The 14,781-nt window shown below is 35.0% G+C and overlaps 1 protein-coding gene across 5 annotated transcripts in view; it reads left to right on the top strand.

Moving 5' to 3' along the window:
• The window catches only part of DPP10 (dipeptidyl peptidase like 10), a gene marked incomplete at both ends in the record, with an annotated part of 1,290,793 nt that overhangs the window by 1,250,513 nt on the left and 25,499 nt on the right, over window positions 1–14,781 (top strand). For all 5 annotated transcript variants that reach the window (XM_082658735.1, XM_082658736.1, XM_082658734.1 and 2 more), the window contains one exon: window positions 14,313–14,507. In XM_082658735.1, the coding sequence (XP_082514861.1) occupies window positions 14,313–14,507 (195 nt within the window). The remainder of the gene's footprint in view (window positions 1–14,312; window positions 14,508–14,781) is intronic.

The following is a 14,781-nucleotide window of genomic DNA, read 5'->3' on the forward strand; positions in this document are numbered from 1 at the left end:
CACTTCTTCATCTATAGAGATGGGTTCGCGTCCAGGAAATTCTATAGTGAATGCATGAGTTGGAGACTGGCTGCAGCAATCTGAGGAGGTGAAGGAAGATTGGCCTTGAAGAAAGTAGCCTCTGGCTATCAGGAATCATCTTTCTGCTAAATTTTCATTATGGAACCTCAGAAGAAATGGTCCTTTGAGGACCTCTCTGTGAGTTTTCTGAAACTCAAACCTAATTTCATGATATTGAAAGTACAAGTGAATCAATGGCAACCAAATATTTTACTGTAATAGAAAATCTAAGAAGCATTGCCACTACAACTGTTTCTCAGTGGCCTCAACTTACAGTAGCCTCTGTGGGGTCATGACCCCTTTTTCTTTTTTTACTCCTATTGTCCTTTCTCCAGTCTTTCTCCTTAACGTTATATTGAGTACTTAAGAACCCAGTAGTCTATATTCACGTTCATACCTATTCTATATGCATCTAGTCTATACTATATATACTATATCCATCTATATCCATTTCAGCATGTATCTCCTTGAATTATTGTTTCTTATGTTATTCTTATTTTCTACTCCTATATATGTAACTTAGTACAATACAAATTTACCGTGTTGCTTTTATGTGCAAGAAGCTGTGCTAATGGCTGAAATGGCATCTTGAAATCTGCAATCTTTTTTTAGATTTGTGTTATCTCCGCAATACCTAGCACACATGGTGGAACCTTATGAAAACTTACTAACTAATCTGTAATTCTTTTAATAGTGCAAGACTGAAGATTACTTGAGAGAGAGCCTACAGTTATAGATGTTTATTTGATAAATTAATATAAATCTAAAGGCCTAGAGCCTGATAGGAAACAATCTAAACAGATATACTGTTATTAGAGATGAAAGGTGTTTTCTCTGTTCACTGTGTTCCTGAAGACAAGCATATCAAGCTGAGTTTCATTCAGTACCAAGGAATCATCATGTCTTCCCATTTCATACCCTTTCATGTTCAACTTATCCACGCCACCCTTGGCACAGGTGTAACGCAGAGAGGCAGTGACTGTTCAACACATTACATTAGTTTCCAGAATGCAACATCCTTTATCATGCCCTTATGACTTAGTCTCATCTTGCTGAATTCATCTTCCTTGAAATCCTAATGAATTCTTTTTTTTTTTTTTTTTTGTAGTATGCGGGCCTCTCACTGCTGTGGCCTCTCCCGTTGCGGAGCACAGGCTCCGGACGCGCAGGCTCATTGGTCATGGCTCACGGGCCCAGCCACTCCACGGCATGTGGGATCTTCCCGGACCGGGGCACGAACCCGTGTCCCCTGCATCGGCAGGCGGACTCTCAACCACTGCGCCACCAGGGAAGCCCCCCTAATGAATTCTTGATCATCCATCAAGTCTTATCTTCCTGAAGCTTTCTTTCACCCTCTTCATCAGCCCATCTATATCCTATAACAATCTCCAATCTATGCCTCCTCCTACAGGGACAGCCTTCTGTTCAAAGTCTTTCCATATATCTCGAATCATATTGATCATATTGCTACTTTTCCCACTTTACTCCAATTTCATAGGATGTTTTTATATACTATTTAGGGAATTTCTGACTCCCACTAGATTTTGCACCAATGTTTCTGAAGGAAAAATCCACGGTCTAGAAGTGAGTATTTAGAGAAACAATTTATAGAATGACTTATGAATATTTCAGCATCTTAAGAAAATAGAAATGTTAGAAATCTTTATTTTAACATAGTAATATATTCCATGTATTAAACAATGCCTTATTCATTTATGTCTTCCTCACAGCAACTAGTTTTTGCAGAGTTGCTCCACAAATTTGTGTTGAGTGAAGAGATTGACAATGGCCAGAAATCAGATGAATATGGTTATTACTACAGTTTACTACAGTTTCCCACTAAGCCATTTTAACTGGAGAGCATTATTCATTTTTATCTAGATATTTTCATCATTTAGTCAATGTTATTCATATCAGAGTCCTAGGACTTGGTCATCTTAATGGAAGTAAGCTGTTTGCCAGCTCTTTTTGTATAGTTATTCTGTTAAAAAGCAGGGTATAATTGGTACATTCATAGTGAGCGAAATTATCCAGCTACTCATCTCCAGCAGTCAAGTTAACATCACTACTTTTTTCATACACACATTTTCCTTTCAAAAAACAATATGGATATTATTTAAAATGTTGAATAACATTAGGTTCTTGGGACCATAGTGTCTTGTCTTGACCTTTGAACCAATGGAGTCCTCCAAGAGCCCACACTCTTCTTCAAGTCCCACACCAGGCATAGAGCATAACTGGACAAGTCAATTCTAATCTGTCACTCTGCTCTCTACCTACACTTCCTTTTCTGTAATGTATTGCTATATCCTCTCTCTTTCAGTTTCTTTTCCACTCTGCTGCTAGAGTGAACTTTGTGAGATCCATATCTGAAAATGTGGCTCTCCTGGGAAAAATTCTCTCATTATTGTTCTCCAATTGATTAAAAGTTCACATTTCCTAACACAGCATACAAAAGTCTTCATCTGTTTCCCACATATCTCTCCATCTTCATCTGGCTCCACCCACCCTCTAAAGAGACATTTAGTGCTCTAGATATTTTTAAAAACTGTTTTAAAAATGAAATACCAGGGGCTTCCCTGGTGGCGCAGTTGTTGAGAGTCTGCCTGCCGATGCAGGGGACACGGGTTCGTGCCCTGGTCTGGGAAGATCCCACGTGCCACAGAGCGGCTGGGCCCGTGAGCCATGGCAGCTGAGCCTGCGCATCCGGAGCCTGTGCTCCACAACGGGAGAGGCCACAACAGTGAGAGGCCCGCGTACCGCAAAAAAAAAAAAAAAAGAAATACCAGCTTCTCAATCATTTCTCTGTGTCTTTTTCCACAGTCTCCCAGTAACTTTAGTTTCTATTAAGACTTCGAGATGTATTTTTACATAATTCTATACACACCTCTGTTATAACATGAAACCACACCAGATTACATATATTTACTTTGCTGTCTCTTCTTTTAAACTATAAACTCATTGCTGATAACAACCCTTTTTGTATTGTTTAACCTTAACACAGTGCTTAGAGCATTATTTATGTTCATAAAATATTCATAGAATGAATGAATAAATGAATGTATGAATGAGTGAATATATGAATGAAGGAATACATGAATGAATAAGCAAAGAAATTAATCAACCCTGAGTTAGTCATCAGGAATGAGTTAAATCAAAGTAGAGAAAAAAGAGAAGTAAATTGTGAGAGTTTATAATGTGTTAAATCAGCCTTTAGGATGAGTCAAGTTTTCTGCAGTTTAGTTTTTCTCAGAAAAACGAGGTGTTTCTCATTTCTCTTAAAATCTTTCTGGATAAAGCTAAATAATGATTGGTTTTCATGCTATCTTTTTACTGTTTCTCTCTTACATTTGATTATTGAGATTATCTTCTTAAAATTATAGGATTTAATAATAGCTACCGTTTATTAAGTGTTTATTGTACAAGGGGCATCATGCTAAGGATATATAAATGCCATCTTTAATTCTTACAGAGACCAAGTGAGGTAAATATCACTTTCCTCAGTTTAACACAAGGAAGCTATGACTAAAATATGGCATGGATATTAACTCCAAGATCATGGGCAGGACAAAATTAGTGTTTGAACTCAAAGATTTTTTCAATTTATTTTTCAGATCAAAAAGCTCTGCTGTTTCTATTACACAATACTCTACTTACATATCGCATTGCATGATAATTATTATTGGAAGATTATCAAAAATGCTGTCCAGAATCAATAGGGACTTCTCTAAAACCAAATTCATATAACCTTTCGTTCTTCCCACTTAACAGTTTGTGATAATCTCTAGAATGTAACATTTTCCACCTGTACCGTGTTAATGCTTTGGTGTAAAATAAAGATTATAAAGGACAAATTGTGGGATTGGGATTGAGATATATACACTACTATGTATAAAATAGGTAACTAATGAGAACCTACTGTATAGCACAGGGAATTCTACTCAATGCTCTGTGGTGACTTAAATGGGAAGGAAATCCAAAAAAGAGGGGATGTACGTATACGTATAGCTGATTCACTTTGCTGTACAGCAGAAACTAACACAACATTGTAAAGCAACTATACTCCAATAAAAAGTTAATTTAAAAAAACGATGAGTAAGTTCCTAGATAGTCCACGTGAAAGATCAAATTCTCAATCCACACTATTTCATAAAATTCCAAATTCTAATCAGAGGGTTCACTTTATGGGAACTCTTTACTCTCTTCACTTACTATGTGGATTCATAGACTTTTGAGCAGATCAGACTGTTAGAAGTAAGTTTGTTTTGTTTCCCAAGAGTAAAGACACACATATTCCAAAATTTCTATAACATTATTTGATTATCCACTTGTCCATGCCAAATACATACCCATTTCACTCTCAGTTTCTTACAAAGATAACACATTTGCTAGATGTAAATGGACAAGAGAGATAGCTAGTACTTGTCTCAGTGAGTCATTACTGCTTTGCCATGTAAGGGGGGTCAAACTTTAAATTTTAAGTTTCTGACTTTTCTCATTCTTGTTCATGTTGCTCATTTAAGTGAATGTAAAATGTACTCACACTGTAATACCCAGGAAATGAAGAAGAGAAAAGACAGTGGCATTTAATCTTGGTAATGGAAGGAGGGAAGGTGATCATTACTTTTTATATTATTCTTTAACAGATTAGAGCTTGTTCTTTCACAGTTTATAGATAATGCCTCTTAATGTCAGTATTAATTTCTTAGTACTGTTTAAAACTGTACACACTCAAAGTTGATGTATTAAGAAAATGTCACAGGGAAAAAAATTCTAAATTTACAAAAATGTGTATGTAATATGTAAGACATAATATTCTCTTGACTATTCTTTTAAATTGATAGATTTATGTACATATACTAGTATAAAAATATATAGTCACTTCTATGACTTACATATTTATACCATTTTAGCTCTTTTCCTCTCTTAATACGGGTCTCAGATATTAATGGTTTCATATGAATGACATGAATGATGTGATATGGTTTCATATGAATAATGTCAATTGATTACCTTTTTGAAACATACAAGTATATTCTATATTTAAAGATATGCTTCCGAGTGCTTTTCATAAGAAATGTTTCCTAATTCTGTTTTTTTTTTTTTTTGGTTTGGATGGTCACATATTAAGTCATAAATGTAAGGGTATAACTATAGTAGATCATTCTTTTCTTCTGTTTTAATTATTTATTTTTTTCTGAAATCTATGATAGAAGAAAACATTAACTATGTTACTAATTTGGCATGTCTTTGAAAGGTTAAACTAAGGATACTAAACATGGTGTTTTTCTCCTTTGGTAATCCAACAAAGCCCCAAGCTGAAGGAGTGCATCAGTGACATTATGTTACTTATTCATAGTTAGCACTACAGTTATTATTATTTCTGTTTAACTAACACAATAATGTAAGCTAAGATTAAAGTTACCTGTGTTTATGTAGCCACATTTTTCAGTTGATAAATTGACATTTAGAATCCAGCTAAAGGATTCTAGTTAGGGAAAATGTATTGTATAACCACCATGTATTATTGAAGGTGAATGATGCCCTGTGTATGATAAAATGAAGGTTCAAAGTTTGTATATAATTAGTATCCATCCCTATATTATAAATCCATCGCAATCCATGATATACATCCTATGTATTGTATGCCTCAATGTTACACTCAAAACATTCTCATGCTGCATTGTATTCTACTTTAGAAAATGAAAGGAGTTCTCTGGTGCTCTAGTGGTTAGAACTTGGCACTTTCACTGCCTTGGCCCCAGGGTTCAACCCATGGTTGGGGCACTAAGATCCCACAAGCCGTGCAGCACACACACACACACACACACGCAAAATGGAAAATGAAGAAATATGAGATTGTTGTGAAGATTGCCATCAGCTTCTTATTTTAATATACACATACTTCTATTTCTTTTGGAATATACCCATATTCCTTAAGCCAGCGTGTAGAATATTTTCCATTATAATATCTAAAACAGACCTTTTGCATAAAAGATTTACATGACAATTATATTCACAGAAAGAATGAGGTAGAGTCTCCTGTCGATCTGTTTATACAATGTGCTAAACTGTCTTTTGACTGTGAGTGATTTAGGTGTCAGTGTCTCAAAGGCCAGGGGGTGGATGAAGGGCTTTCTAGCTCCATGATTACACAACCATCCCCAGCAACTGAAAATAAAGATCAACAAACCCCTTTCTCTTTCGACGTCCTCAACCACTCTGTTAGAAATTATCCCAAATGGAAATTGGCCAAAAAATAAGAATTCATGTAGTAAGACTTCGACGGTAGGGATGATTAGGAGATTGGAACTTCCATTTTATTGCACAATTTCTGTCTACAAGACATCCCTGAGGCCTTTTTCTGTTGGTTCTCTTCTGATAATTTTATGTGCTGTCTAAGATGTTTATCCCGAGGTTAATTTTGTGTGGATAATACTAACAGTCCATTTTGGGGTTTTGTAGTTGGCTCATTAATATCCGTGCTGTTTAACATTTCAACCTGTGTTCCGATAAGCTCTTCATTCTTTGGCTTCCTATATCAATATAAATAACTTGATTTAAAGAACTGAATTCTGTTTTTTTTTCATTGCTCTAATGATAGTTTTATGCAGTTTTTATATCATGCTAAGGAGCAATCTCTAGCTTCTATTCAAGAGAAACCAAAGAGCAAAATAGAATTGAATTTCCTTCCAGACAAGGAAGAATGCCTTTAGCAGACAGAAATTGACCCTGATGTGTGGAAGGCTATTCTACTAAAAATCGAAGGAGGAAAAGAATAGAAGTGAGAAGAGCAGTAGGGTATGGATGAGAAAAGATGCAGTTTTATTAACACAAAATACCCTCCCAAATTTGAGATCAAATTCTGATCAAGAAAAAATATTAAATTTATTGTCTGAGCAGCTTCTTGAATATAAAGAAAACTATTGAAAAAAAAATAATGCCTCAAAAAAATAAAAAGACCTAATATCTATGTCATAAGTTCTATAAATCAGAAAGGTATATGAGGGTAACATTCTCTTGTTTTACTGGTTCCAGAAGAAGTATATATCTGTGGAATCAAAAGAAAGAATTTACACATACAGAGACATACAAATTACACTCAGATGCATAATCACATGTGACTATGTGTAGAAAGAAATCAGTTACACAGAAAAAACCAAATACATACATATTCATTCATTCTAAGTTAACTGAAAGACCCACCCACTGTGAAAAGTAGAACACTTTTACTGCAACTGAATTTTTCGTCCTTTGGACTGAGCCAAATAAGAAAAACTTGATTTTTATAATATAAAAGCTCAGGACTTATCACTGCAGAGTTGCCTAGGGATGGCCAGGTTTGGGAGCTCAGCTTCCTTGAGAGGAATGGAAGATGAAACAGTCAAGTCCCATAGCATTGACCAGAACATTGGGTTAATATTTAACAAACTACAAACTGGACACTTTGCTAAGCAGTTTATATATATATATTATTTTATTTAATATTTACCATAACTCTACTAGGTAGACACTATTATTATCATCTTCCACACCAAAGCAAACTTAGGCATAGGGAAGGGAAGGCACTTGTCAAAGCCACTGGGCCTGGGCTCAACTCATTTTGGTTTTACCAACGTATTCTGTACCCTTTTCATGATAACATCTCACATCACTATAAGGTTCAGGTCATTAATATAGGCAATATTTTCTAAAATGTTTAACATGGGAAAGATCTATGAATGAAAGTATACAAACACAGGTGATGGAGGATAACACAACTTGAGAATTTGTTTGATAAGTCTAACTTTCTATGTATTATCAGGTAGACCACGGGGTCTGGTTAGAGGCATAAATAAACTTGTCCATATCAAACGCTTCCCTAGTTGTAACTCCATGGAAATTAATTCAGCCAGAAATTATATGTAAACAAACCAGGGATCAGAAACTTGCAGGTTATATTATATTATAATATTCCTAATGGAAGAAGATGAGGATGTGAACAAGAACCTGTTCTATGACAGAAAAAAAAGAATGTTATTTCTTATATGATGTAGTATATATATGAAAAAACTCATTCCACCAATCTGCATATAGGACAATCCTTCCATGAGAGGGAAGTCTATGGATAATAAAATGAGAAATAGAAGGAATTGGCCAAGAAGCCCTTGACCAATGTATGTATCTGCATGTATTGATATATATTGCTTGAAACAGGATAGATTTCATTAGCTTTTAGATGTACTTACGTTATAACTAAGTCATCGCTGAATATAAATTTTTATAAATTTCAGGTTAAGACCAGACAAATATCGTTTCACTCTACTCATGTCAAACTCATGTTCTATTGTGAAATGAGTTCTCTCCTAAAGAACAAAATCAAAAGCGCTGACAATTCATTTTCCTTAAGAATGTACTGTGACGCAGCTCTCTGCAGCATCAGTTTCTTTTCCCTTATCTGGCCTTTCATTCTGTCTGTCACCCTTCTTTCCACACTCTTTTTTAGTTTACTATCTCTAAAATAAAATTGCAACACAGCTCTCCCTGAGTCTAGCTCTTATCTAGCACTTATGCAGCTGAAGTTGGTCTATTCTAAGCCTAAAAAGAGCAAAGAACCAAGATGACAAGCAATTTTCTCTGTCCCCTCCTTCCACAACCCAGTAGACACAGATACCCAGCTGTTGTATAGCGGTTTTGAAATTCTGCCTTGTAGGAAAAAGAAACATTCTGCCATTCAATAGATCACTCATGGAAAGTTCTCTCACTGGTAAATATTTTCCTTGTTTATCTAGCCAAAGTTTTCGTGGTAAGGAAAAGGCTTTTAAAAATGTACTCTATGTGATCTTAACTATTTACAACACATTATTCTATAATGAAAACAATAAATGAAGATAAAAAGAGCATATAATTGCCAGAGTAACTCAGCATATTGATAACAAAGTCAAAACCTATCCTTTCTGAACGTAAATCCAGCTCTTTTCATGAATTTATATAGCATTTTGTGAACCTGACCAAACGTACTCCGAACAAATCTCTTCACTTTAATTCAGTTTTTGAAATAGATGATGTTTTGTTATGTCATAAAGTGGCTTGTTTTGTCATTTTAAAGGTCTATTGAATTTTGTGTGTTTTGCTCAGCCTTTTTTCTTTATTTCATTATTTGCTTATATCATGTTCTCTTCATCCACGCAGAGACATTGAGTGTTCAAGGTATTAAAACAGATGTGAACTCTACCCTCAAAGACCTTAACTTCTAAGAAAAGTTTAGTCTTAAGTTGATTTTGCTGCCTGTGTTAGGAAGTGGACACATTTCATATTGCTGTGACCTTTTCACTGCTTAAAACACATGGAATTGTTCTTTTCATACAACTTTCAACAAAATTGTGTGTCCCTATTCTCAACCTTGAAACACTGTTCTTTATATGTCCCCAGAGATTTCTGAGACAGAGAGAGTAAAGCAAAACCATATCAAAAAAAGGATGCGGCAGACACTCAGAGGAAAACAGAGGAGGCACATGAATGGGAGCTCACCAATTCTGCATGGCCAATACATACACGAGTTGTGATACCCATTTATTATATGACGGATGATTTGGTTTACAGTACCTTCCTTGTGGTCATCCCTACAGCCATATATCGTTTCCTACTTCATCAAATAAGTAATATTTTCTTGCCTTTATTTGTTGAAAAAAATTTCTGGTGAACACTGTGAAAAATCTCCCCCTTGCTTCTGCAAGTCTCTGGCTTGTTTCTTATACAGGCAGTGCTTACCATCATAATCCATGTTCTAATTGATATTGAAATAGATATGCCTGTATTCTGCACCAAGAAAGAAAGAACAACACACCCAACTAGACAGAGAAATGTGTTAAAATTATTGGCTGATAATAGATTATAACATTTTGTGTTCTAACACTGAAAGCAGGTGAAGCAGAGCAAATGAATGAAATTGTATATTTTTCCTGGGTATTGCGAGCATGAGTAAGGAATTGAGTTTTTGCTTTGAAAAATCTACAATCACCTATTAATCATAAGTTTGAAAAATGTCCCTTATTTTAAACTATATTTTTTCTTTTCTTTTTTTATTGAAGTATAATTGATTTACAGTATTGTGTTAGTTTCAGGTATACAGCATAGCGACTCAAGTTTTTTGCCGATTATGTATCATTTAAGTTATTGTAAGATATTGGGTATAATTCCCTGTGCTATACAGTAATTCCAGGTTGCTCATCTATTTTATGTATGGTAGTTTCTATCTGTTAATCCCATACTTCTAATTTGTCCCTCCCTCTCTCTCCCCTTTAGTAATCATAAGTTTGTTTTCTATGTCTGTGAGTCTATTTCTGTTTCATATATAGATTTATTTGTATTTTTTTTTAGATTCCAAATATAAGTGATATCACATAGGGTTTGTCTTTGTCTAACTTACTTCGCTAAGCATACTATTTTCTAGGTCCATCCACGTTGCTGCAAATGGCAATATTTCACTCTTTTTTATGGCTCAGTAATATTGCATCCTATATACAAACCACACCTTCTTAAGCCAATCAACTGCTGATGGGCACTTGGGTGGCTTCCATGCCTTGGCTATTGTAAATAATGCTGCTATGAAAATTGGGGTGCGTGTATCTTTTGGTATTATGGTTTCCTTTGGATATATGCCCAGGAGTGGGATTGCTGGATGATATGGTAGTTCTATTTTTAGTTTTTTAAGGGACCTGTATACTATTTTCCATAGTGGTTGCACCAATTTACATTCCCACCAACAGTGTACAAGGGTTCTCCTTTCTTCACACCCTCTCCAGCATTTATTGTTTGTAGATTTTTTGATGATGGCCATTCTGATTGGTGTGTGGTGATACCTCATTGTGGTTTTGATTTGAATTTCTCTAATAATTAGTGATGTTGAGCATCTTTTCATGTGGCCTGTTAGAATCTGTGTGTCTTCTTTGGAAAAAATGTATAGTTAGGTCTTTTGCCCATTTTTTTAATTGGGTTGTTTTGGTTTGGTTTTTTGAGCTGTTTGTATATTTTGGATATTAACCCCTTGTCGGTCGCATTGTTTGCAAATATTTTCTCTCACTCAGTAGGTTATCTTTTCATTTTGTTAAAGGTTTCCTTTGCTGTGGAGAAGCTTTTAAGCTTGATTAAGTCCCATTTGTTTATTTTTGCTTTTATTTCTTTTGCCTTGAGAGACTGATCTAAGAAAATATTTGTATGATTTATGTCAAAGCGTGTTTCGCTTATGTTCTCTTCCAGGAGTTTTATGGTGTCATTTCTTACATTTAGATCTTTAAACAGTTTCGGGTTTATTTTTGTATATGGTATGAGGGAATATTCTAAATTTCATTGTTTTACATGTAGCTGTCAAGCTTTCCCAACACCACATGTCGAAAAGACTGTCCTTTCTCAACTGTATATTCTTGCCTACTTTGTTGAAGATGAATTGACTATAGGTGCATGAGTTTATTTCTAGGCTCTCTTGCCTTAGTAACTAACAACACGCTGATAATTGCTCCAAAGGATCTGTTGATTGCACTTTTTAATTTTCTTATGAACCTTTGGTATCTTTGACCATCTAGAAAATGGAAGTCCCCTTGGTATAACAGCTCCTACTGCATGGTATAATATCTTGATCCATAGATATTTCTCAATTTAATTCCTGGCCAAAATCTTTTATACAGTTTTCCATTTTGAACTATAAGGAAATATGCTCAGTATAAGTAAAAGTGACTTCAAACAAAAGAGTAATAGTAACAGTTTCTATTGTTCAGTAAATCTAATAATAATCTTATATTGCTTACTATATTTCACAAAGTATTTTCAAATACATGATGCCATTTAATGCTTACAAAACACTTTGAGGAAAACAAGACAGTATTTTACCATTATTAAGGATAAGGAAACTGAGTCTTAGTGTTTTAGTATCTTCCCTATCTATGTTCAGAGTGAAATTGGGACTTAAACTGTCATATTTTTACTCAGCTTAAATGTTGAAGTTAATGCTGTATCTTGTCCCCTGTGAATCATATTCTGTTTTCTAATATTTGCAATAAATCCCCAAGCTTCAAAGTACAGGATTTATTAAGCTTTTTAAGGTCCTTCCATTTTAAACTTCACTGGAGTCTACTTTCCCTGAAACTGTCTAGTTCAACAAGCATTCTCTATGTTCTCCAGGCACCAGAAAGTGTGCCACGCACGGTGATTCATGCTCTTTCTCAAATGGTACACAAGTTACATCAGTATCATCTGGGAATGTGGAAAAAATAGCCATTTCAGACTTCACTCTGAACTAGGCAATTGGAATTCTAGGCAAAAGCACATGGCAATGTGTAGTAACAATTCCTAATAATCTGATCAAGAGGTAAATTGCAAAACCTAAAATAAATTAAAAATTAAATTAAAGAAAGAGATAAAGGTGGCAAACACTGTGGAAGGACAAAACAGTTCTATATTTGGAATCACAGGATCACCATTAAATGTGTGATTTAGGAAGGCATGGAGTAGGTCATTATTAAAACCCTTCCGTGGCACAATTTCTTTATTTACAGTGTAGGAATAATAATACATTGGAATGCAATAAGCCATGCAATAAGCCATGCGACAGGCAACTTCCTCCCCAGAAAGGTTAAGTAACTTTTGTTGGTGTATAGTAAATAAGATAAAGGATCTTAAGTGCTTAGATCATAGAAGGCCTTTGTATCAGTTTATTAGGGCTGACATAGCAAAATAACACATACTAGGTATTTTAAACAACAGAAATTTATTTTCTCACCGTTCTAGAGGCTCAACATCCAAGAGCTAGATGTCAGCAGGCTTTATTTCTTCTGAGACCTCTCCTTGGCTTGCAGATCGTTGCCCTCTTGCTGCCTCTTCCCATGTTCTTTTCTCTGTGCATGCACACCCCTAGGGTCTCTCTGTTGTCCTCATTTCCTCTTGCAAGGACGCAGGTTGGATTGGATTAAGGTTCACTCTAATAGCCTCATTTCAACTTAATCACTACTGTAAAGGCACTATCTCCAAATACAATCAGATTCTGAGACAGTGGACGTTGGAGATTCAACATATGGATTTTGAGAGACACAATTCGTTCCATAACAGCATTCAGTAAATTTTAGTTGTCTAACATTTTGCCCTATTCCCTACCTCCTTCTTTACCCAACTCATTGGTCCCACACAACCTCTGTATCTGCTCAGTTCTATTTGCTGCCCAGAAGTTATTTCCTTTAGCAAATCTGATAACCTAAAACTTGTTAATGATGATTAATATGTGTATTGGTATATTTTAATGCTTCAAAGCAACACATTTGCATAAACTTGAAGGCAAGTTTGGTGTCTTCACAGGAGAGTGAGTAGGGTGAAGATTTCTAGTATGCAGCCCAACTATAAATGGAGATCTTTTCAGAGAGTTAGATGTTTTGTTACTCTTAAAATCTATCACGTGGACCACTGTGTTTTTGAACTGTACCTAGGTTTGGACCTAGAGCATCTGTGTGATTTTATGAGAGTCTGCTTTTTTACCTGTTCTATATTCTGGAAAATAAATTATAAATACCATAGTAGTGTGACATTTTAAAATTGTATCACCTTTTCCCTCTGGACAGAATGTTCATGATTTATAATTTGTGTTTCCATCTTTACTTTTAGCTTTCAGATTTTTCAAACATATGCGTGTCTGCTTCCTTTTCTTGCTGTCAAATTTAGTGATAAAAAAGAATTTTTCCTCACTGTTCGCTTAAATTCTTCTCAGTGAGAATTACTTCACAAAAAACAATTCAGGAAATATTAATGCAGTATTTCTTTTTGAATCTGACGTGCTTTAGGATCGTACATTTCTTGTTAAATTATTATTAAGCTTCCATGACTGATTCCTCTCTCTGTCAGACCCTTTGGCCCTTGTATACCATCTGCAAAACATTTCTAAAACACACTGTCTGTAAGAAATCCAGTAAAGTGGGGCCTGTATGTCAACTTGATGATCATTCTTATGCCTAGGAAAGTGTGTGCTTTTTTCTTTATTTTTCTCTTTTTAAAATGGGTTAAATAATTTCTCATAAACAGTTTTAAATTCTGTTTCATATTTTCATTTCATTCAAAGAGGTTTTCATTTGAAAATTTACAAAGGAAAATGACGTTTATATTTTCAGGTTTAATATCAAGAATTAAGAGAAATTTTAATAGCCAACATGGGTCTTTTCCATAATTATTAACCAATAAATTTCGACCACGTTGTCAGTTGTTCTTGTTTTGGTCAAATGTGTTGATATTTGCAGGGATGAAGAGCCAGGAGGCCAGCTGGTTACAGATAAGTTCCATTTTGACTGGGATTCAGTACTTGTTGGCACGGGTAACGTCATCACAGCACGGTTTGATGGCAGAGGAAGTGGATTCCAGGGCCTGAAAATTTTGCAGGAGATTCATCGAAGGTTAGGCTCAGTGGAAATAAAGGACCAAATAGCAGCAGTGAAGTAAGTGAATGTACATTTTCTTATCGTTTTTCCTGTAATGAGAAACTAGATATGTGATATAGAATACTTAGCATTAGTAAATGCTAAGAGATTTATATTTTAATGATTAAACAATTTTCTAAGTTAATCATAAAGACTATTGTATTTTTTCAAGTATCTTTCACTCTCAGTGACAAAAGAATTATCATACTTCCCCCTCTGGAATTAGAATCCACTTTGGACTTATGAAAATGGGAGAGACCTTAATTAAACTACTATATTATTTATTTACAAT

The sequence above is a fragment of the Grampus griseus genome (assembly GCF_964374135.1).
Source record: "Grampus griseus genome assembly, chromosome: 7".
Taxonomy (NCBI): domain Eukaryota; kingdom Metazoa; phylum Chordata; class Mammalia; order Artiodactyla; family Delphinidae; genus Grampus; species Grampus griseus.